General features: G+C 46.6%; 9 protein-coding genes across 9 annotated transcripts; 3 read left to right on the top strand and 6 right to left on the bottom strand.

Moving 5' to 3' along the window:
• Nucleotides 1–1,439: 1,439 nt before the first annotated feature.
• Nucleotides 1,440–1,912, bottom strand: N7518_002235 (Dabb family protein; the record flags this gene model as incomplete). The annotated part of the gene is made up of 3 exons (XM_057183163.1): nucleotides 1,440–1,595; nucleotides 1,655–1,765; nucleotides 1,847–1,912. The coding sequence occupies 3 exons, from the start codon at nucleotides 1,910–1,912 to the stop codon at nucleotides 1,440–1,442; spliced, it is 333 nt and encodes a 110-aa protein (XP_057044613.1).
• A 304-nt stretch (nucleotides 1,913–2,216) lies between these two features.
• N7518_002234 (uncharacterized protein) lies at nucleotides 2,217–2,531 on the bottom strand (the record flags this gene model as incomplete). The annotated part of the gene is made up of 1 exon (XM_057183162.1): nucleotides 2,217–2,531. The coding sequence occupies one exon, from the start codon at nucleotides 2,529–2,531 to the stop codon at nucleotides 2,217–2,219; it is 315 nt and encodes a 104-aa protein (XP_057044612.1).
• Nucleotides 2,532–4,851: 2,320 nt separating this feature from the next.
• N7518_002233 (tetratricopeptide repeat protein) lies at nucleotides 4,852–5,878 on the top strand (the record flags this gene model as incomplete). Its single annotated transcript, XM_057183161.1, has 2 exons — nucleotides 4,852–4,928; nucleotides 4,984–5,878. The coding sequence occupies 2 exons, from the start codon at nucleotides 4,852–4,854 to the stop codon at nucleotides 5,876–5,878; spliced, it is 972 nt and encodes a 323-aa protein (XP_057044611.1).
• Nucleotides 5,879–6,699: 821 nt separating this feature from the next.
• N7518_002232 (uncharacterized protein) lies at nucleotides 6,700–7,764 on the bottom strand (the record flags this gene model as incomplete). Its single annotated transcript, XM_057183160.1, has 3 exons — nucleotides 6,700–7,313; nucleotides 7,392–7,635; nucleotides 7,699–7,764. The coding sequence occupies 3 exons, from the start codon at nucleotides 7,762–7,764 to the stop codon at nucleotides 6,700–6,702; spliced, it is 924 nt and encodes a 307-aa protein (XP_057044610.1).
• A 561-nt stretch (nucleotides 7,765–8,325) lies between these two features.
• Nucleotides 8,326–9,865, bottom strand: N7518_002231 (aldehyde dehydrogenase family protein; the record flags this gene model as incomplete). The annotated part of the gene is made up of 3 exons (XM_057183159.1): nucleotides 8,326–8,439; nucleotides 8,502–9,386; nucleotides 9,446–9,865. The coding sequence occupies 3 exons, from the start codon at nucleotides 9,863–9,865 to the stop codon at nucleotides 8,326–8,328; spliced, it is 1,419 nt and encodes a 472-aa protein (XP_057044609.1).
• Nucleotides 9,866–10,033: 168 nt separating this feature from the next.
• Nucleotides 10,034–12,869, bottom strand: N7518_002230 (DUF323 domain protein; the record flags this gene model as incomplete). The annotated part of the gene is made up of 7 exons (XM_057183158.1): nucleotides 10,034–10,100; nucleotides 10,151–10,232; nucleotides 10,285–10,520; nucleotides 10,572–11,469; nucleotides 11,530–11,745; nucleotides 11,801–12,480; nucleotides 12,571–12,869. The coding sequence occupies 7 exons, from the start codon at nucleotides 12,867–12,869 to the stop codon at nucleotides 10,034–10,036; spliced, it is 2,478 nt and encodes an 825-aa protein (XP_057044608.1).
• Nucleotides 12,870–13,905: 1,036 nt separating this feature from the next.
• On the top strand, nucleotides 13,906–14,676 carry N7518_002229 (uncharacterized protein; the record flags this gene model as incomplete). The annotated part of the gene is made up of 1 exon (XM_057183157.1): nucleotides 13,906–14,676. One exon carries the CDS (start codon nucleotides 13,906–13,908, stop codon nucleotides 14,674–14,676), a length of 771 nt encoding a protein of 256 aa, XP_057044607.1.
• Nucleotides 14,677–15,655: 979 nt separating this feature from the next.
• On the top strand, nucleotides 15,656–17,050 carry N7518_002228 (uncharacterized protein; the record flags this gene model as incomplete). Its single annotated transcript, XM_057183156.1, has 1 exon — nucleotides 15,656–17,050. The coding sequence occupies one exon, from the start codon at nucleotides 15,656–15,658 to the stop codon at nucleotides 17,048–17,050; it is 1,395 nt and encodes a 464-aa protein (XP_057044606.1).
• A 652-nt stretch (nucleotides 17,051–17,702) lies between these two features.
• Nucleotides 17,703–19,619, bottom strand: N7518_002227 (inorganic phosphate transporter; the record flags this gene model as incomplete). Its single annotated transcript, XM_057183155.1, has 3 exons — nucleotides 17,703–17,992; nucleotides 18,052–19,482; nucleotides 19,541–19,619. 3 exons carry the CDS (start codon nucleotides 19,617–19,619, stop codon nucleotides 17,703–17,705), a joined length of 1,800 nt encoding a protein of 599 aa, XP_057044605.1.
• Nucleotides 19,620–20,830: the final 1,211 nt, after the last annotated feature.

Raw genomic sequence — 20,830 nt, 5'->3', positions numbered from 1 at the left:
TTTTCTTCTTTTCCATGCAAGCTCACCAGCTCAATTGAAATGTTTCTTTGCCTCGTTTTCTTTGTCTTTGTCTCGGAAACCGGGGGTTCATAAGACCCGGTTCTCGGCAACCAATTTTAGGATGCATCGTCGATCATTAGCTTCGTAGCCGTGTCGATCGATTACGAATTTATCACTGACAGGGGTGATCCTTCGGGTTGAGCCATTGTTCGCGTTAGATAACTGTGTGTTCATATCCACCCCAGTGTATTTGGTAGTCCTCTTGGAGGTCAAGTGTATACACAGATTCAAAGACAATTAGGGCAATTATGAGACCTTTCACAATGAGAACATCACCCCAATGTTCCAGCCACATTGGCCATTCCGAAACAAGGCAAATTTCTCCATTCGGTTTCCCGTTTCCCGTTCAATCGAAATAAAAGACCTTGCGGGTGGCTGCGAGGCTCGGGAATGGTTGGCGCGTTTTATTATTTCCCGTCTCCCTTGCTTCGGAGCAATGCCGAGTCAAAGAACAGCTCACAAAGGTTTTACGCAGTGCTCATTCATATCATCAACTTTAAGATGGAAGACATAAGAAGAACTGATCCAAGATATCTTTTACTCTAATTTCTCTATGTCAGGTATAATTGTTGTAGGTTGTTTCACTGAGAAAACAGAGTAGAGCCCTAACTTAACGAAACCGCAGGGATGAGGAATTCTTCGACCCTGAGCCAAGTCCGAGTGAAAGTATGAAGAGTTCTAAGATACGCTAGTTGATATATTTACGAGAACTCAATCTAAACATCTATTGAATCTTATTGTCTTCAGGTATCCAACGTATACAATTCTGGTAAACGTTAAACCCATGGGTACCAAGCTCGGGTTTGGTATGCTTGCAATCCTCGCAATGCAAGGCTCTTCTAGATCTAGAGTTTTCAGCTAGAAACCCCGGCGCCTATCTAAAAACAATATATTATTGGCGTATCGGCTAGCTCCGGTAGAGTGCTTCGCGAACCTGAAGCTTGGCTTACATTCCTGGCCATTAAACTCTAGATCTAGAAGAGCCTTACTATTTTGCCGGTAGATATATTTCCTTGCGCTGAGGATCCATTCTTGTTGGAAATTTGCACACAGAAATATTTGCACTCTGCGGATCAACCCACAAATGCTCTGGATTTATCTGTGCTATAGGAGGGTGACAGGTTATGAGTATGTTAATAATCTTAAAATATAGGTCTGTCCAAATACCAAGTTTTGGATTAGTGCAGGGCATATAGCCAAGTCAGGAAGCTTTAGCTGCTGATATATAATCTATACTAGAAGTCCCTAGGCTGCTGCATGGAATAATTGGTAGCGTATATATGATTGCGAACGAATATAACATGCGGTCTATTCTTTCACAGTATCTATATGTCTCATAAAATCAGATATGTCGACACTTGAAGCAGTTACTGAGAACTTCAGAGAACTCCATCAGTGAAGTCAATGACTTGTGCTTTCTCGATGAGCCCATCAAGAGTTTTAACGAAGGCCAGATGAGAGGGATCGCTTTGTACATAATAGTCTCTATCTGCAGCACTCGCAAACTCTACGACAAATGCGTGTGTAATGCCATTCTATCATGCATTAGTAAGATATCCTCAGAGTTCGTCCTCTAGGATCCCAGGGAACTTACTTGAATACCTTCGGTAGAGTTATCCTTCCCGCCGGACGATGATTTGATATAGGGCTGCTGGGAGGTGGGATGGACGCAACTGTCCTTGAGACCTAGCATACGTTCACAGGCCTTTTGCGGTAATTGTCAACATCCATTAAGGGTTTATAGTTCACAGTCAAGTTCATCTGTGATAATTTTGGTAAAACGTACATCGTGGACAACCTCAGCGGCTACTTCCGGCTTGAACTGGAAAAGAACGATATGGGTAATCGACATGCTGGATATTTCTTCTGTATGATAGAATAATGGAGGAGGGTCAGAGTAAGGACATTGTTAGGAGCGGGGTAGTATAATTTCGATCACATGACCGAAGTAGTTTGAGTTGCCGAGGGTCGGATTCTTTAGAAGACACGAAAGGAAATGAACAGTTGACTGAGATGGATGAAGGAAAAACAACTCCTTCAAACAACACAAGGGCTGCCCGATTTAATGGCCGTGCAATGACTTGCGAAGTATGAATTCACTTTCTTTCTAGACACCCTTGAAATAGCTCGATGCTTGATTATTCATTCAATAAGGCCTACATCATTGACACGCCCTGTAAGATAACTTGAACCAAAGTCAAAAGAATGCTAATGCCGCCGAACATAGCCACAAGCCAAAATGTCCACCACGTCAAAGTATCACGTCTGTCTTTCATCAGACTGAAGATTGAGCTTGGTCTTGCATCCTTGAGATCATTAGCCATGAGCTCGATCCTGTCATACAGCACGGGAAAGTCTCGGGCAGCGAAATAGATTGGCTTGTCGGCTGGGAGCATTGTCAACGCAATCCGCTTCTGGGTGCACAACTGAAAAAGTAAGGAATCTGTCGGGTGGCCCTGCAAATCCGACATCGTATATATTTGGCGAAAGAGTTTCCTCGATAGGGCCGACTGGGCAAAAAGAAGACGATAGGATATAAGCACCTCTTGCAGAAATAGCGAAATTTCCTCTTCGTTTGCACGAGGATCCCCTGAGAAGCTTTCAGTGCTAGAAAAAGAGTAGATCAACCCGTGGGATCGAAGCATTTCAAGACAAAATGACGGATATCTGAAGACCGATAAGGTCTTAGTGCTTTTGTCATAGTCAAGGTGCAGTGATAGAGTATCGACCCATCGAATTTGAACACGAAGCAAAACATGAAGTAGATATGCGTTGGTCTCTTCGGGGTTCAAGGGTTGCCAAATAGATGCTATCCCACCAGCCTCGCTTGCAAGATAGCGAGAATTCGAGGATCGCGCCGGTAAAAGGTGCCCAAAAGCTTTGAGTAGAACAGAAATCGGGCGGTCGGACAGTTCAGCCGGGATTTTATACATATCAAAAACAAGACCTGACTGTGGCTGGTCGGAGTCTTCATGGATAGCTAATTCTTGCATTGAGCAGACGTTGAAAGCAGCTTAATACAACATAGAACGCCAACCAAGAGCGGCAAAGACAAGAAGCGTTTGATGGCCGTGCAGCGCCTTTGTGTGATCGAAGACTCCAGTTTCTCGTAAATATGCAGTGATTTCATCAATAGAGACCGCCTCGGTCTCCCGCGCGCAGTATTCTTCAATGCCCTCAAAAAGAGTATTTAGGCTCTGCTTGTCTTGAATTTTGCATGTTCCAACTCGGAGTTGCACAAGGCTGTGAGGTAGATTCTGCAGCTGCTGAAATAGCCACGGGTCGTACCAGCTCATATCGATGCTAATATGCGTGGTATGTGTCCTTCGTAGCTTGACCCGAGGTTGTATTTTTCGCAGGTCATTGTGGGAGTCCTTAGCAAAAACCAAAAACGCTCTAGAGATAGAAATCTTATAGGCTCTTTGATTTCCTGTAAGTCACTTAATAAACATTCTTCGTAGATGAGATAGGCTGCTGTGCTACTAACTGGCTTTGTTGGAAACCATAGTATGGCGTTATTATAGGAAAAAATGAAAACGCTAATCCGTTTCTTGACTGCTGCCGGATAGTATAGGATTAATATTGACCAGGATCGCATTTGTCCTATCGCTTTCATCCCCGCCACTAAAATTACCCAGCCGCATTAACCCCTCCATGACTGTTTCAGCTTTCAGCTTTCAGTACATTGTGGGCGCGTATACTATGTGGAGCAAATAAGCAGAAAGCTTATTGGTTGATATGAAATAGCGTGCTATGACGGACCGAGCCTTTCTTAATTGAGTGTATGTGGCTTGGCGATCTGATTTGGAATCTTACCGTCTCGGTTTAACGGAGGAAACGTCGTATGTCGGATTTTATTAGGTTTGTCTAATTGGAAATGGAAGTAATGCACTCGACTATGGTAAGAAGGTTTTCGGTATTCATTATATGACTTGGGCAACGTATCATGTAGGTCGACATAAAACGCTCACTTAATTGGCCTTGGCGGGCGCTTAACCTTCGACAATGCTGAACTTCATGCAGTGAGGGACGATTCATAACTTGTGTGATGAGCAGAATATTATCGGGTGTCCACAGGAATCCATCCCCTGTTTTCTTCCATTATACGAACGCGAGAAGTCGACAAGGATTAGGGCCAAGATACATACCAAGATACCAAGATTAACCCCCGCATTTTGCCGGCCAGTTGAGACGGTTTTGCCTATGCCTAGATGACCGTAGCTATTCCTATGTGGTTTGCTTGTCTATAAAAAAACCTGCTAAGAATATATTCGCCAGATAAACTATGTCTTCGCAACATGAAGATGGGCCAACGAGTTGCGAGGCTTCCTCTCGATCCCTGTCCATTGAAGGGAAAATACTGCTGAATATCCTTGCCTTCTTCGATCCGCACGCAATACCAGAATGGCTACTTTCCAACCCAAAAGCCAATATTACAGATCCGAGTTTGAAATTCTTGTCAAATGATTCACGGTAGGTTGCTTTTATCTTCTAATATATAATTTTTTTTTTCTTATAATGAACAGGTTCAGGAGTGCGCTCATGGATCTAACAAATGCATCGCTCATTGTTCTATCACCTGAACTAGAAATGATCACATTGGACCAAATCACCCAGTCTACTGTATTCTCGGGCTTGCCTAAAGCAGAGTTATCAATCTACTTAGACTCTGCAATTCAGCTGGTATCTTCCAGTTTCCCAAACTCGTGGATTGAAAGGACAAATGAGCAAAGTCACGGATGGAAATCATGGCAAAGCTGCAGCACACTCTTTCCTCATGTCATCAGGCTTATGAGACTGGTTGAAACTCATTCGCTCAAGCCTACCGACATAGAGCTCTTTGCGGGGCTGATCTTCCGTACTGGAACGTGAGTTGCATTCCTCCGAGCAAATTGATTATTGTTTGGCTCTAACTTTACAAAGATACCTTTGGGAATGCGAACAACCAACAAACGCGCGCTACTTCGTTGAATATGGTCTTTCGCTTGAGCTCAGTCATTCCACTCAATCTTACGCGCATGCCTGCCGGCTTCTAGGCCATATTGCTTTGGATTTGGCCCAGCCAGAGTCTGCGTTAAGTGCCTACCAGAAGGCATTGAGAGTAATAGAAGAAATAGAGGAAGAAAATTCACCTCTAATTTCAGACGTATACGACTCGATCGCGTGCAGTTATACCGAGCAAGAAATGGTTACCGAAGCATTTCGATATCTTTCAAAAGCGGCAGCTATCCACAAGGCACACAACCCGCTTCATATGGCTCGAACATACGCAATCTACGCCATGACACATCTCCGAGCGGAACAACCAGACGAGGCATTAATGACACTGAAGAAATGCTGGCAATTACAAAACTTGACTGAAGAGCAGATCATTGATTCCAAGTATCCCAAGCACAGTGGAGATATTGTTCTCTTAGCGAGAATCAAGTATGCTCAAGGGTTGAAGCAAGAGGCTCAGCAGCTTGCTCTTAAATCCATTTCCATTCGCAGAGAACTTTACGGAGATAAAGGACCTAGAGTGGCTGACTCCATGTTTCTGGTTGCTCGGATGTTGGAAGCTGCCGATGAGAATGTTTTAGCTGCAAAGATGTTACGCGCAATTCTCGACATGAGCCGAGGTGTGTCTGAAATGCAGGGACATCTCGCTCGAGCCTTGTGGTTTCTCGGGATCTTAGAGCGACGATTGGAGAACACTGTTTCTGCTGAGCAGCTCAAAGTTGAAGCTTTGAATGAGCGCAATAAGCTTGGTGAAAGAGGTAATTTTGTTGAGGAGACTGATCACTCTTTCGAGAGCCTGGTTGGATGGATGCTCTGGTAGAAATGACCTATACATGAGCTGCATATTAGCTAGTTTGATAAAGTCTTCGCTTCTTGCCTTCGGAGCACTACGTCTTGAATTGCAGTATTATGAATATTATGAATCATATACAACCTCTAGTAGTAAAATCCCTGCGAAGCTTATCCCATACGATCAATCATCTCTTTCAACTGAGACTACTACGCACCTCCCAATTGACCCTCTCAATGTCCCAAAATTAACCACTATAACAATTATTGTAACAGAAACTCTTAAATGCCAACAGCAAAAAAATTAAGAAAAAAAAAGAGATGACCGACGCAGGGATCGAACCTGCAATCTCTTGATTCGTAGTCAAGCGCCTTGCCATTGGGCCAGCCGGCCGCGTTGTAATCTTCGAACAAATGTGCTTTATAGGGCAAAGCAGAGTGGGACCAAGCCTAAATGCTGTTTGACGCTCACCAGGGTCGACTTATTTGATTTCAGTAGGTGCAATTAGAATTTATGATTGAATATCTACCATTTAATATTGTAATCTACCATAAAAACGTTTGCATTGCTTCTTTTGCGTCATTTTTGAGGAATTGTACTAGCACGTGATATCACGTGGGCTGGACATACGACTCTGCAATGGCGCCCATCCGCCGGCTAAATATATCTTATGTGGATCTTTTCATCGTCCATACACCAAGAGATAATGATTATGCTCCACACGGAAGCTGGCAAACGGTAGAACGACTCGTAGAAGAAGGTCTAGTTAAGAAATTCGGTACGCATAGTCAGAATGCAAAACCCTTCTAAACTAGGAGAATAGGCAGAGCTCAATCTTCCAAAGCAAAGATCTAGTCAAGTGACACATCCTCACCCCCTCCATACCAGAGACGGCCTCTCCGAATGATTAGACCCTCTTGCCCGACAATCCATTCACCCCCCTCCCTGACCGTACTCTCCTTGGGCCAATACTCATTTTTCAACCTCTGGTTAATCTCATCAATTTTATCAATCAACAGCTTGACGCGCGAATGATCCACCGTCTCTCTGTCATCTGATCCCCTGACTAGAAACCCGTCCTGGGAGATGAACCTTGCGATGGTGAGATGTGCGGAGGGAACAATATAACGCGAAGCAACAGGGACCTTGGTTTGTCGGACCATGTCAAATACATCACGGCGAAGATGATGGTATGTGTAGTGCTCGTTATCGCTACTAGATTCCGTTTCTAGGCACTCGCCAGCAGCCGGAACAAAGCTGAGCGCTAGTGCGGCAGAATCAAAGCTTATCATAGGCTTGATGAGACGCGTAGGGTGGCTTCGTGGATATGCCGCAATATCCGCAGGCGTGACGCCCTTGGATGACAGGAGGGTCTGAACAAGTTCTTCGATTTGTTCTTCCGTCAGGGAATGAGCGGCTTCCAAGACAGTTATGTGAAGGTCTGAAGGTGGCATCAACCAGAGTGCTGTGGTCACTTATGTTAGCGAACTAAAGGGCTAAAAGGGAAATCCTGCGCTAGGGAATTGTATATCGGTGAACTTACAAGGAGAAATGCTCTTCAACTCATTCTGAATAAAGCATATAATGTCGCGAACTTCAGGCGATGGTCTAGCCCAAATGACAAGACAGTTTCGAGGATCAGCAAATCCGTCTTCCTTCCCAGGGCCATCAAGTCGCTTCAAAATCCCGTCAAGGGACCAGCCTGGAAAACTGTCGGCTAGAATTTGTGCACTTTGCTGGCTATTACGAGCCACTCGGTGGTTCTCGTATCGAGATTGTATTATTGCCTATTATTAGATCAAAAAGGGTTCAGCATCTGATATTATCTCATAATGCTCGCATCCACTCACCGAATCATCGTTTGCCTCGGCAATCAAGGATTGAAAGGGGTTTTCCTCCGACAACGGGACTGACATGATGACGAAGGTCTGGAGAGTTGATTGAGCTTATGTTGGTCCTCGCAATATGCCGCGGGGTGAGAGGTGAGTCAACTACAGTTGGCAGTTGTATTTTTAGCACCTGTCTGAAACAAACTAAAATAGCCGACAAAAGGAAACCCGTTACATGGAAAGGCGGAGCGCAGCTTTAGTCTGATATTAGAGACGAGAAAATAAGGTAGAAGTAAAATATAGATGTTCTAAGAATTTGGTGAACAATTACAAGCCAGCTTTTCCAAAAATTTGCTCAGGTGTGTCATGAAACCCTTCAAAGTATTCTATGAGCAAGATCTAGTAGCATTGAAGAGCACCTTTGCCAGTATACAGATAGTGAGCCTGGGATCTCACTGCAAAAAGCGAGGTCGTTGAGTCTCTTGCGGTCGCAAAAGATAAGTCCGTCTCTTCTTTTTTTATACTCTTATCCTGGCTGGAGAAAAGAAATTGTCGATTGCTGAGAATAGTACTCTTGATTCTGAGTCGTGGTCTACGTGATGAAATTTATTCGCCTGACCAAAATGTAATTATCTCACATGCACATGTTTATTTAGGGTAATCCTTGATGTGGTGGCTCTTCAGTTTGACAAACTGCTCAAATCCGAATCGACTTAGGGTAACACCGCGACCAGAGTTCTTCCAGCCTGTCCAAGCGAGATCCTGTGGGGTACTTTGGTTAGCAAAGGGGGGACAATAATATATATGCTAAGAGTTGCACTTACGGGACTAGGGTAGTCAGATCGGTTGACAAAGACAGTACCAGCCTCGACATGCTCAACCAGCTTCTCGGCCGCCGCAACATCCTTGCTCCAAACACTGGCGGTGAGACCGAAGTCGCTATCATTCATCAGACGAATGGCCTCGTCGTCACCCGAGACCTTCATTACAGGAATCACAGGTCCAAAGGTTTCATCCTTCATCACAGCCATATCATGATTAACGCCGGTCAGCAACGTAGGCTTGACATAATTTCCATTCGGAGGGAAGTTCTCAAAGGTCTCATTGGCAGGAGTCTCGTTCTTCGCCCCCTTCTGCACGGCGTCCTCGATTTGCGCGAGAACGGCCTCCTTCGCACGCTTAGAGACAACAGGTCCAATTTGTGTCTTGGGATCAGAAGGCTCGCCAACACGGTAGTTGCTCAGGACCTTCTTCACCTCAGCAATGAAACCACCATAGATCTTCTCGTGCACATAAACACGCTCGATCGCGCAGCAGCTCTGTCCACTATTGAAGATAGCACCATCCACGATTTCCTCAGCGGCCCAGGCAAGATCTACATCGTCCCGCACGTATGCCGGGTCCTTGCCGCCAAGTTCTAGACCAACATTCACTATCCGATCGGAGGCTGCCTTTTGCACTGACAGGCCACCAGCTTCGGAACCTGTGAAACAGATATGGTTCACCAGTGGGGATCGCACCAAGGTCTCGATAAATGTGAAAGATCCGCAGTGGAAGAATTGAAGCACATTTTCAGGAAGACCGGCCGCGGCAAAAGCAGAGGCAAATTGCTCGGCGATTGTTGGGGTCTGGGGAGAAGGCTTGAGGATAACAGCGTTTCCAGCGAGAATGGCTGGAATCAAGCTGTTGACAAGGGTGAGGTAGGGGTACTATATATTACTTATCAGCAGTCTGCAGGTATATCGATATCTCGACGAATTGAACTCACGTTCCAGGGGAAGATAATCAGCACCACGCCGACAGGTGAACGCTTAATATACCGTCTGAATCCCTTCTCCTCCTCCCCAGGCACAACTCCTTGCTCGCCTAGTACGGAGGTGCTAATGCGGGTCAAGTAACGACTGCGCTTGATGGCGGTCGCAATTTCACTACCAGTATAGGCGATAGGCCGGCCCATCTGCTCAGTAACCTCACGTGCCAATTCATCCTGCTTTTTCTCCAAGATGTCAAGAGCACGTTCCACAATTTTCTGCCTTTGTTCCAAAGTTGTGGATTGTGAGAATGACCGGAAAGCTGCTTGGGCGGCCACGGGGATCTGTTTCAAGTCCTCCGATGAGACACCGGTACGAGCGATAACAGGCTCATTGGTGGCCGGGGAGATAGTTGTAATAGTTTCGAGCGACATCATGTAAGGTATTTAAAATTCAACTAGAATGAAGAGAAGACAAGGAATTGGAGAAGATGTTGGGGAAGGAGGGGCAGTCACGTTACGCTCCCCGCTGTTTATCTCTTATCGCGAGAATGAGGTCATCCTCATTGAGCACTAGAGGGCTCAATGGCATTGTTCAAGCTCTATCTATAGATCTCTAACTAGACGTGCACCCGCCCATGTATAACGGTAGTTATGCTGATACCAGTTGACACTAAAATGTGTTAGTTGATCCATTTTGAATCTCATAGGGCTTATACTCACAAAGTCGTCCGGCCAGCAATGCGAGGCAGAGTTGCCCAGGAGCCCCCGAGAACGATATTGTGTTTTCCATCAAAGAAGTCCGCTATCGAGGCAAATAAGTTTGGGTTCGGTGGGGATGTTCAAGTATCACTTACCTGTGTATCCAGGGTAAATATCCATAGATTTGAAGCCGTCGTGCGGCTTCAAGGGCGTGCTAGTCCATTCCCAAACACCTCCCATTTCACTCTGACCAGCTAACCGATCGCCATTCGGTGTGACAGGAACAGGGTGCCAGTTTTGAAAGCCAACATTGCAACCGGTGAGATCACGGAAAGTAGTCTGATCAGTAGAGTGGGGCTTGCTACCATTATCAAGCCCGTTCACCCCATTCCTATTTTATAAGTTAGTTCCTGCTATATCATAGCTATGATTGTTTTCATACCTGTGGCCATTTGTAACTCTATCACCCTTGAGTTGGTCTGCGTAGTGATATATGCTCCTGGTCTCTTCAAACGTAGGGATCCTGCATTTCATGTACTTTGCATAGCTGGCCACTTCATCGTAGGAAGCAACCAAGGGCCAGTCTTGTGCAAATTTTAGAGCCACAGGTCCGAACACGGTTCGAACCGTGACGTCCTCCAGAGAAAAACCTGCAGGACTGGAGCTCGAACCGGCCTGGGCGCCTGAGGAACCAACACCCTTGGAAATGGGATTGTCTTGGCCCTGGTTAAATACCCAAGACGCAGGGTATGTTTGAATACCATTACCCTGTATGTATTTGGCATATTCGCCATTGGTGATGGGTCTCGCCTGAGCTTCAAAGGCATTCACGGTGGCTTTTCTTTGAGGCTTCTCGTTGTCCCATCCAAAAGATTTATTTGGTACAACTTCATCGTTGGAGTCATCCAATCCAATTTCGATAGTCTGTTGTGGAATGGTGAACCATTTGTTTGGCTTTTCGTTTCTCTTTGCCTGGAGACTGATTTGCTCAAAATTCGGGCGATCAACTCCTGTGGGAGGAAGAGTTTTATCGCTCTGAATTAGCATGTAGAGGAAAGTCTCGAGATGCATTGCTTCGTGCTCATATCCAATCCAAAGGGCCTCTCCAACAGCGCGGTCTTGCGACGCATATCCCTCTTGTAAGATTGTAAGTGCACGAGTCCGCACTTTCTCTTGGTAGTCGAGAATTTCGTCCAATGGCGGCCACTCATCAGGTGTTTCGCTGTGGTCATGGCATTGGCTTGGATCTTCCACATCCGGGTCAATACCACGCTCGAAAATCCGCTTATAATGACTGGGCTGAACAGATTTCTCTTGCAAAGCCCGCGTCATGTGAGTATCTAAGTTTCAGCATAATTAGCAGTGAACATGGCAAGCAACATTGAACATTGGAGACACACCAAAAAATGTCGGAATGTGCCCAATATAAAAGATCAGTGCTTTTCGGAGTTTGATCGGTTTAGACAGAAGCTCCTCGCGAGGGACCATGGTTCTGGTCGCGAGATCCCATGCAATCCACAGAGATTGAAAATTTCCGATACTCGGGATCGGCTGGGCTGCATACTTTGAAGGGTTCATAGAGATATGAAGCGCAGCAGGTGATAGCAGATGAAGGTCTGTTCAAAGTCAACAAATGTGCAATAACGATTCGAGTAGAACATGAGGGCTCACAATAATCTTCTGTCAAATTTCCAAATTCGACCTCGGAAATGAGGTTTGCCTTGCGCCACAGCTCATCCCGTTCCTTGCGACCGTACTTCCATGCCTCTTCGCATACCAGCTTCTCTCCCTTGACAATCTTGATCCCATTGATGACCACATCAACTTTCGGAGCATAACAGGCTTGATGCCGTCCTCCACGGGGATCATACGTAGTCAAGACCTCCCATTCACCAGCCTTGAAGGCCTGGAAGCCAAGAACCCTATTGGCATGCAGGAGGCCATTCTCATAGAATTGACGGGTAACACCTTTGGCATCGTTATAGGCATTAAACACTTTCTCCGGGTTCTTGCATGCATCCAATCCAATAAGCATGAAATCGGACGGGTTCAATTGCTTCGAAAAATTACCAAGAAATTCCGCAGCATCCGGAGGACTAAAATTGCCCATAGATGAGCCTATCGACAAGACTACCGTCGGGCGCTTGCGGTTTTCTGGGATTTTCAGCCAGTCGAGACCATCATCGTAGGTTCCATGAAGACCATGGAATCCTACATGGGTGAAGCTCTCGGGCGAAATTTCTGAGAATGTTCGTTTCAGCTCCCCCAATGAGAGGTCCAAAGCATAGTAGTCCACTTTCTTTTCAACCCGTTCGCATTCTCGAAGTAGAATCTCGACCTTGCGCAGGTTTCTAAAAAAAGAAGATCGTCAGAACTTGGGCCAAAGATCAAGATCACCAAGCCGCGCGAGGCGACGGATGGAGATGTGGGGAGTCACCGACCCACTTCCCAGCTCCACCAGCTGGGCATTCTCCGGAATGCGTGCAACTATCCTCTTCGCATGTTTTGTCAGGATTTCAATCTCCGTGTTGGTAAGATAGTATTCATCCAAGTAGGTGATATCCTCGAAGAGCTTCAATCCCTTGGTGTCGTAGAGTAAAAGGGTAGGGAATGAGCGCGGTTTGCCTTTCGGTGGGTCCAGGCTCTTGTAGATCTCATCCACCAGCGAGAATTCCATGTCATCCTGGTGGATGTTCACAATTTCAACCGTGTCGACGTTTCTGAGCAAGGTAGGAGACATGACTGCATGAATGTCAGTTCAGACGGGCATTAAAATTTAAAAAAAATCAAGGGATCAAGTCGGCGTACCTTGCAAACTAACTCTCTATGACAAATTATTAGAGAACGGAAAGATCGGGTAAGGTCCACGGGTTGTTATATGACGATTTGGCCTACAAAAGAGTAGTAAAATAAGGAAGGAAGTAACTCCAGACTACAGGGGGGTACTATGCAGACTTTATAAATGAATTCAAGGAACAGATTGGTCTCCAACCCGGATTTGTCTTGCTGAACGTGCTTGCAACACAACTCCCACCAAGTCTAGATTCATGGGCTGATCCGGTAAGTGGATTTTGCGGTAATATATCTATAGGATAGGATTGGACAGATTGAATTAGACAAGTCAGATTGGTCAAACAATTCACGCACCTACGAATGCCATTTACATCCGCGTCGGAAGAATACTACTAATTTGACTTGCATACTCTGCCGCTAAACAACTTTGGGTATTTCCTACCGGTTGGGCACTGCGGCCAGTACCGGAAATACCCAAAATAGCTCATTGGCCCGCAGTTACTCTTCCACTTTGTGGTTGCATCTTGCGAGTCGACGTGCTGTAGGTATGGAGTACGAAGGTGGGGAGCAACGGGCTGGTGATGTCATAAGTGGATGTTTGTCGTATTTGTCATGTTTGCTCTGTTTGTGTTTGTTGAGTTTGTCCGTTTGCAAGGTTTGCTTAGTTTGCATAGTGTTGCCCTGGAAATCAGGCGACAAACTCAACCACATGGTGGCCCAGAGTCACATCATTGGTTTCGGCTTGGAGATGTTACGAGTCTATATTTAGTTGGGACAAAGCGTGTTCCAAACAATGTTTCTTGGTCTCAGGTAGTACAATATAATTGCGCTCAAAGAAACAATAATCCCTTTCATCAGTATAGGCGGTTGTCCTTTAGAAGCCATCCCGGAAACTGCTTGATGGGCAAGTATATAAACCCCGAAAGAATCATCTCAAAAGTATTCATCAGCTTGAGAGCATCAGAAGACATTCCCATTTCAAAATGGCCAATCTTTTTCGACGTTTGCGTAAGCGCTTCCAGTCCCGACGTTCCCGACGTTCCCAACTTGCCGAACTAGAACAAGAATTGTGTCGAGCCTTCGATGCAGTATACGATCTGCAGTTGCGGCTCATAGAGTTCGATTTCATGCTAGCACACACCACCTCAAGTAACCCCACTCTCGCTGTTCCCCCTCTTCAGTCTGATTCCCAGTCTCTGTCTGACATTCCTAGAACAATTTCGCCCACAGGAATAACGCCAACGTCTATGGATGATATCTGGCTCTGCTCATACAGTGGCTCATTACTGGTAGATGCAGAAGAGCGGTGGCGGCATGATGACCCAGAGCTTGCAATGGAGCTTGCCTCGCAGGTCATCAGAGATAACCCTTTCTTATGCGAACTTGATGAGATGCGATGTCGACTTTTCATTGCTGCTGTCCAACACCATCTTTGCCAATTCAAAGAATCCATGATGAGCCTAGAGATGGTTGTGCAAATTAACAGTTGTTATGCCGTCTTGAACAACCCAGAATCTCGAATTATCGCCGGCATTACTCATTTTATCAAAGGAATGAACCTCATGAAACTTCATAGATTCCCGGATGCTTACCTTTCGCTTTCGCGGGCACAAGTAATACCAGGCTATATCGAAAAGGCCCGTGAGGTTCAAAGGGAGGCTGTCATTGGGTTTACTCGAATAGAGGCTGCTGAGTTTGATCACTCACCGGCAGCGTCTACCCACGCATTATTAGATTGGGAGGATGGACGTTGAAAATACAGCCGACTTTAAAAACACTGTTTATTGGCCTGATGTGGCTACTTTGGTATTTCCTCCAGTTCATTCATTGATACATGACTCTTGCAATAAGCAGTTCGGCCAGTGTCCAGATATAGATTGTGAATCGGGTTGAAAAGTGGGCTACTTGAGGGGTGTGTGAGAGCGGCTTGGTATGGTACTCGGGCGCTTTGCACCGTCACCCATTCTTTAACTTTAGTAGATTGGCCCTTCGAGATGAACCTGGGTTGATTATCCTTGAATAGATGGCAAAAAAATGATCATTTCTTATAGGAATATCTTGTTGTGATGTCTTCAAGCTGATGAATATTGCTTGAGAAAGAAATCCAATAAACCAAATCTCCACAGTTTGTATTTCCGTTTCGAGTAAATTGTAGTAGGTTAAATTTGTCTAGATTATTTGCCAACCCCATTAGAGTAACTGTCATAGTTGTATCCAGTATGTATATGTTGACTGAACCAGTACAGCACCTCTAGTATAGGGTGGAGAATACTTAGTGCTACATAAACATCCATAGAAATCATATTTATTTCTTGCTTGACTTGTATGTTGTACAGATCAAGCCAAAATATACACAAAGTGAAGGGTATAATAGAATGTGGCGTCTTGGTTTCAGCGCGGTTAACAATGGGATTGAGAGAAACAAAGGAAAGGACACCAAAGTCTCCTTGTAAACAAATATCTTTGTCTGTAACTGTCTAGGTCGGACCATTTTCAACGTGTTTGTTTTCTTTCTTTCTTTTCAACACGCCTGTGAGGTACATAAGGCCACTGTTTCTCTTCTCGGTTGCTATTTTCCTTCACCAACGAACTACCAATATTTTTTTTATCGTATCTCTTATATCTGACGCGAATTTTTGGATCTTCGCAGACAAACGGCAATCTCATTACATTTACTTCACAATTTACCAAGATCAATCCAGGACCCTGTTGGGGCAAGATAGTACTTCGACCATGTCCCACAACATACCCCACACGAGAAATGATGGGAGCTCCCGGCAGACCACACCACTCGTTTCTCGGGGAGAGCAAGACCTCACACTGGAAGCCCGCGCTATACGAGAAGAAACAAACAGGCTCAGGGTTCTTGCAAAAAAAATCAACAGCAATTCCAGCAATCTGACTAACAACGATTTGTTACATATGTACTACCGGGTCGAGGTCGGCTCTTATCTCTTGCCAGCTTCGAACTTCATCATCCATGAAGACCCCTCTGAGGCCGAGGTGATGGTCAAGCTCGCCAGGCAATCCGCAAACAAATCCGAAAATTCGCTCCTCATTGCCAGGTGTGAGTTCTGGATGGGTCGGGTCGAGTTTCTGCGCGGAAACATGCGCAAAGCTCATGAGCACTTCGTGAAAGCGAACCCTTGTGCCATGGATCCGAAGGAGGGCGTCGAATGCCAGGACCTGAGCTTCTTCCTGGATGTCACCAGGCATGGAATTGATGAGCAGACTCGGGCTGAGAGACAACGTGCTCATGATGAGGCTATAGCGGCACACGTGAAATTCGACAAGACTGCGAACAACTCTGTCTCGACCGAAGACAAACGCAAACGACCGTTGAGAACTTGGAAGGGGGCTCTCGTCAAACTACAGCTACCTTTGGTTAGGCAACGTCCACTTGGCAAAATCAGGAAGCCCTGGTGTAACATGCCGATTCACCGGAAGGTGGACAAGGAGCTTCTGCAGCAAGTGTTGGATAACGAGAAATCTTCTCAAGATCAGGTCCTTGGAATGGTCCTTGCAGAAGAGCTTGGGTACGAGTCTTGGGGCGATTCTTCGGATGACACCGATACCGACACCGAGGATGAATCCGACGACGATTCTAGCAGAGGCTCTAGAGACGTTACAGATGACACCACGGGTGACAATACAGATGAACACGCAGCAAACTCTCCGGATGCCCCAGCTGAAACCCAGCCATCAGAGCTCCCGATCCCGGTCACAGCTCCCGCAGTCCCAACCAAGGTTCCCAGTGATCAAGCTGCGTACGAAATGCCTAAGCCGGGATCGGCTCGGGATCGGTTCAGACAAGAATGTTTCCAAATGGGCCTCACGTCAGTAGTCAACGGAGAACCCTACAAGCGTCCAAAAGAACCATTTGTATTTGGAGTTCCCCACGAACCGACAAAGCAGACCCAGTTCCGACTCGGGTTTTTCAAGGTCGGCCTGGCAAAACGATGCCGCCCAATGACCATTTTTCCAAAGCAACATGGCGAAATCACCATTTCCCCCGAGGAATGGAAATCCATCGAAGAGGATGCTCGCAATAAGATTGTCACTTACGAGTACTTGTGCAGAGAAAGACGTGAGTTGGCCAAGGTCGCTGAAGAGATGGGGATTGTTTGAGAATCGCAGATTACAGAGCCAGGATATGTAACTACATGTGGATATGTATTTGTGTTGTCCAAGTTTTTTCTTCTTTTCTTTTTCGATTTAGGTGTCATGGTGTTGAATAAATTAGTTAAGCTTAACTAAGTATTGAAGAATTTGTACAATTAACTTCAAACTAACAAAAGAATATCCCTTGGAAGCCCTAAGCTGTCGGAGATGAGATAAATCAAATGAAGTGTCGGTCATAAAGCCAAAGACGGCTGTGACTTCCATTAATTGGCCCAAGTGGCCGAGCAGTTTCCTGGTCTAGCGGTTATGATTTTCCGTTAACAAATGCGATTAGCAAATGTTCCGGAAAGGTTCTGGGTTCGATTCCCAGGGAAACTATTTTTTGTCTTTTTGTCTTTTTGTCTTTTTTCAATTAAAACTCAGAGGCAAGCCACTCGCTCTCATTACTATTTTTTATCCTAGTGGTGAAAAGTGAAGAGGTCAGGTAGAGGTCATTATCATTGATTTCAATTGAAAGCTTTTCTATTCCAAAAATAGTTTGAATCTTCTGGTAAATCTTCTTGCCCGAGTGTTCTAAAAAGTGGTATTTCAAAAGAAGAATTAAGTAAAATATGTGCGTTCTCAAAAATATTCACGATTGGACCAAAAAGCCAATTGTCTAAACAAGGAAATGGGGAGCGTTGAGGACCAATCCCATCAAGCATCCGCCAAGGGTACCAGCGATGGGAATGGTCATGATCCATGCGAACAACAAAAGGAACACACGCTGCCAGTTGACGGCCTTGTAAGTTCCGTTGCACAGTCCAACACCGACGGTAGCGCCAGTGATGCACATAGAGGTGGAAACGGGCAGGGAGTACTGCGAGAAGACCAGCACCGTGATGGCAGCGCCCATCTCCATGGAGGAGCCACGGGACGGGGAGTGGTAGGTGATCTTGTTACCCATGACTAAGTGTAAAGTTAGTAAAAATGAAGATTGGAATGTGGAAGGAGGAAGAGATGCTTACCTTTCATGATGTTATATCCGTAAGTGCAAAGACCGATGGAAATGCAAATGGCCAGAACAGCAAGCTGCCAGATAGGCACGGGGGACTTGGACGCGGCAGGAGTGCCGCTGGACCAGGCAGAGTAGATGGCAGCCCAGGGGCCGACAGAGTTACCGATATCGTTGGCACCGTGAGCGAAGGAAGCAGTGCAAGCAGTGATGATCTGAATGAAGGAGAAAGTATGCTCGACCTCATTGGGGTATTTCTCGGCGTTGGCATAGACACGCTTCATGCGCTCACCCTCCGGAGTACCCTCGTTACCACTTTGGGCAGTGTGGATGTCGTAGTAGAAACCATAGAGAAGACCGACAGTGATGATGGCAGGGATGCGCTTGGCCATGCACTTCAGGTTGCGGAGTTCGTAAATCTCACCAGCGCCCATGGGGTTGTCGCGGAGAAGGCGCATGGCCCAGCCAATAGGACCACGGCTCTGGAGGAGCTTGGCCTTGTGACGCTCTTCGGAATGGGCCATGACTTCGCGGTAGGTGAGCTGATTGGCCTCGAGCTTTTCAATGGATCTCTCCTCCGAGGAGCCTGGGATGGAGGAAACACCGGTCTTGGGATCCTTCTCATCGATAGGCAGGTGAGATTCGTGCTCCTCGGGTTCCTCTTGCACCACGGCGTAGTTGGGAACCTCGGCAACTTCGGCACCATTAGGGACGGGACGGGTGAAGAGCAGAGGGCCCTGGATGACCATCCACCACTTCACACTGGGGTCCTTCTTGATCACGCGGGAGTGAATGAAAGGAACAAAGAAGAAAGCAGACAAAAGGCAGACACCACCACCAGTGCCCATAGTGACGGCGGCAACGTACCAGGCGGGCTTCTTGCTCAGACCCAGGCTGGGAGAGCCCTTGTAAACAATGGAGAGCGTGCAAATGGTGGCAGCAACCAAGAAGAAGAAAGGTGCACTCCACACGGCCCAGGGGATAGGGTTTCTCCGCACATGCACGACGTACTTGATCAGCATGAAGATAATAGCGCCAAAGCAACCGGAAATGACAGGAGCCATGCCGAGACCAGCGAAGATGGCACCGAGACCCTTGCCATCGTTCCAGCCCCACTGAACCTGGGAAGCGCCAACAGTTGCAACACCGACACCGGCGACAGCAGAGATAAGGGAGTAGGTGGAGGAGACGTGGGCGGAGTGCTTGGTACACCACATCACCCATGAGGATGCAGCGGCAAGAGCACATGTGAAAGCGAGCATTTGAACACCGGCATTGCCCTTGAAGGCCGAGTTGGGGATGATGCCGTTCTTGATAGTATCAGCGGTACGGGCACCGACAGCGACAGCTCCGACAAACTCGAAGATGGTACCGAGGACCATAGCCTGGCGGTAGGAGATGGACCGGGAGGAGACACTCGTGGCCCAAGAATTGGCAACATCGTCTATGAACGTCCAAAGGTTAGTTCGAGGTCAACCACCTAAGGATAGGCTGCTACTTACTTGCACCGTTGTTGAATGCATCAAGCATAGCAAACAACGTGCCGATGGCAAAGATGTAATCGTATTGATGGAGATACATCTTGATGAGTTGTATCAAGTCAAGCTTTCGATTCAAAGCTTAGTACTGGATGGACTTTTGATCTGAGAAACAAGAGAAACCAAGACCTGGGCGAAAAGGCTGCCCTTTATGTATGCATGGGAAGATAAGACATAATCGCTCTACTCTCTATGCAAGACAAGGCTTTGTGGCGAACGTCCTCTGCCCAGGAGAACTTCCCGATTGGGACACTCCGGCCACACGTGCTGCAATGGGAGCCCAGCAATCATCGTCTGTGGCCTTGGCAAAAAGTAAATGCAACGCGACCAAGCCAAGAAGAAGAAAGCTCGTTTTCCGCAAGCTTGTGGTCGGAAGCAAATTGGACAATGTCTTGGCAATATCTCGGCGGAAGTAGTTTTACATTGACATGCGACGAAAAGGAGCCAGATTAGGTGTAGATTGGTTTAGAACTCGGTGGAGACGGCCCCTGATTGGTTCCAGGACACGGCCATTGGACGGTTGCGGCTCTTGGCGGGGGTGGGGGCGCACGGTCCGCATCTACCTATGAGAGCACCGCAATCCCACACGTGGGTGTATAAGAGGTCCAATCCCCCGGAATGTGTCTGTCGCATGGCTCATGTTTGTTCTAGAAGACATCGGCTGCCGAGCTGACTATCATAGCCTTGCCCTACATCGGGAGCTCCGAGGCGAGCGCACGTGCCTTCGTACTTTGTAGGATGTGACTCTAATTGACGAAAAAGGAACCTTGGAGGATTGGAAAGTATTGGAACAGCTCCTAGTGCGGTTGGTTTCAGAGTTTTTGCCAGCCAAGACAGCCAAACTCATGTGCAACAGGTCAATTTGCCCCACGTGCAATGTACATCATGTAATATCTGCCACGAACTACAGAACTAAACCTTGGAAGTCGAGTGATATTAGTAATATACGATAACTCCAAGGTCATGCAGGGATTTCTCGCATGATAGGCTCCACTCATTAAAGGCGTTCGTATCTGTTCAATTCTCCGATATGGCCAATTTAGCCTAACTCGCATGACCATCAGGTTTGCCGAAAGAACGAATCAATTGCATTAATCTATCCCCGAGGAAGCTTTTCAGGTCTAAGCTATCTCATTTCTGTCTAGGCAGGGATAGTTCTCTTGGCAGTTGCTCTCTGACGCTCGTATGATGTGGTGTGCCTCAACCTGGTTCTCCAAATGGATACATCAGCTGGCCGACCTCAGCAATGCCTTT

This window comes from Penicillium psychrosexuale (assembly GCF_028828465.1).
Source record: "Penicillium psychrosexuale strain IBT 29551 chromosome Unknown utg000002l, whole genome shotgun sequence".
Taxonomy (NCBI): Eukaryota; Fungi; Ascomycota; class Eurotiomycetes; order Eurotiales; family Aspergillaceae; genus Penicillium; species Penicillium psychrosexuale.
This window is presented reverse-complemented; position numbering and strand designations above follow the sequence as displayed.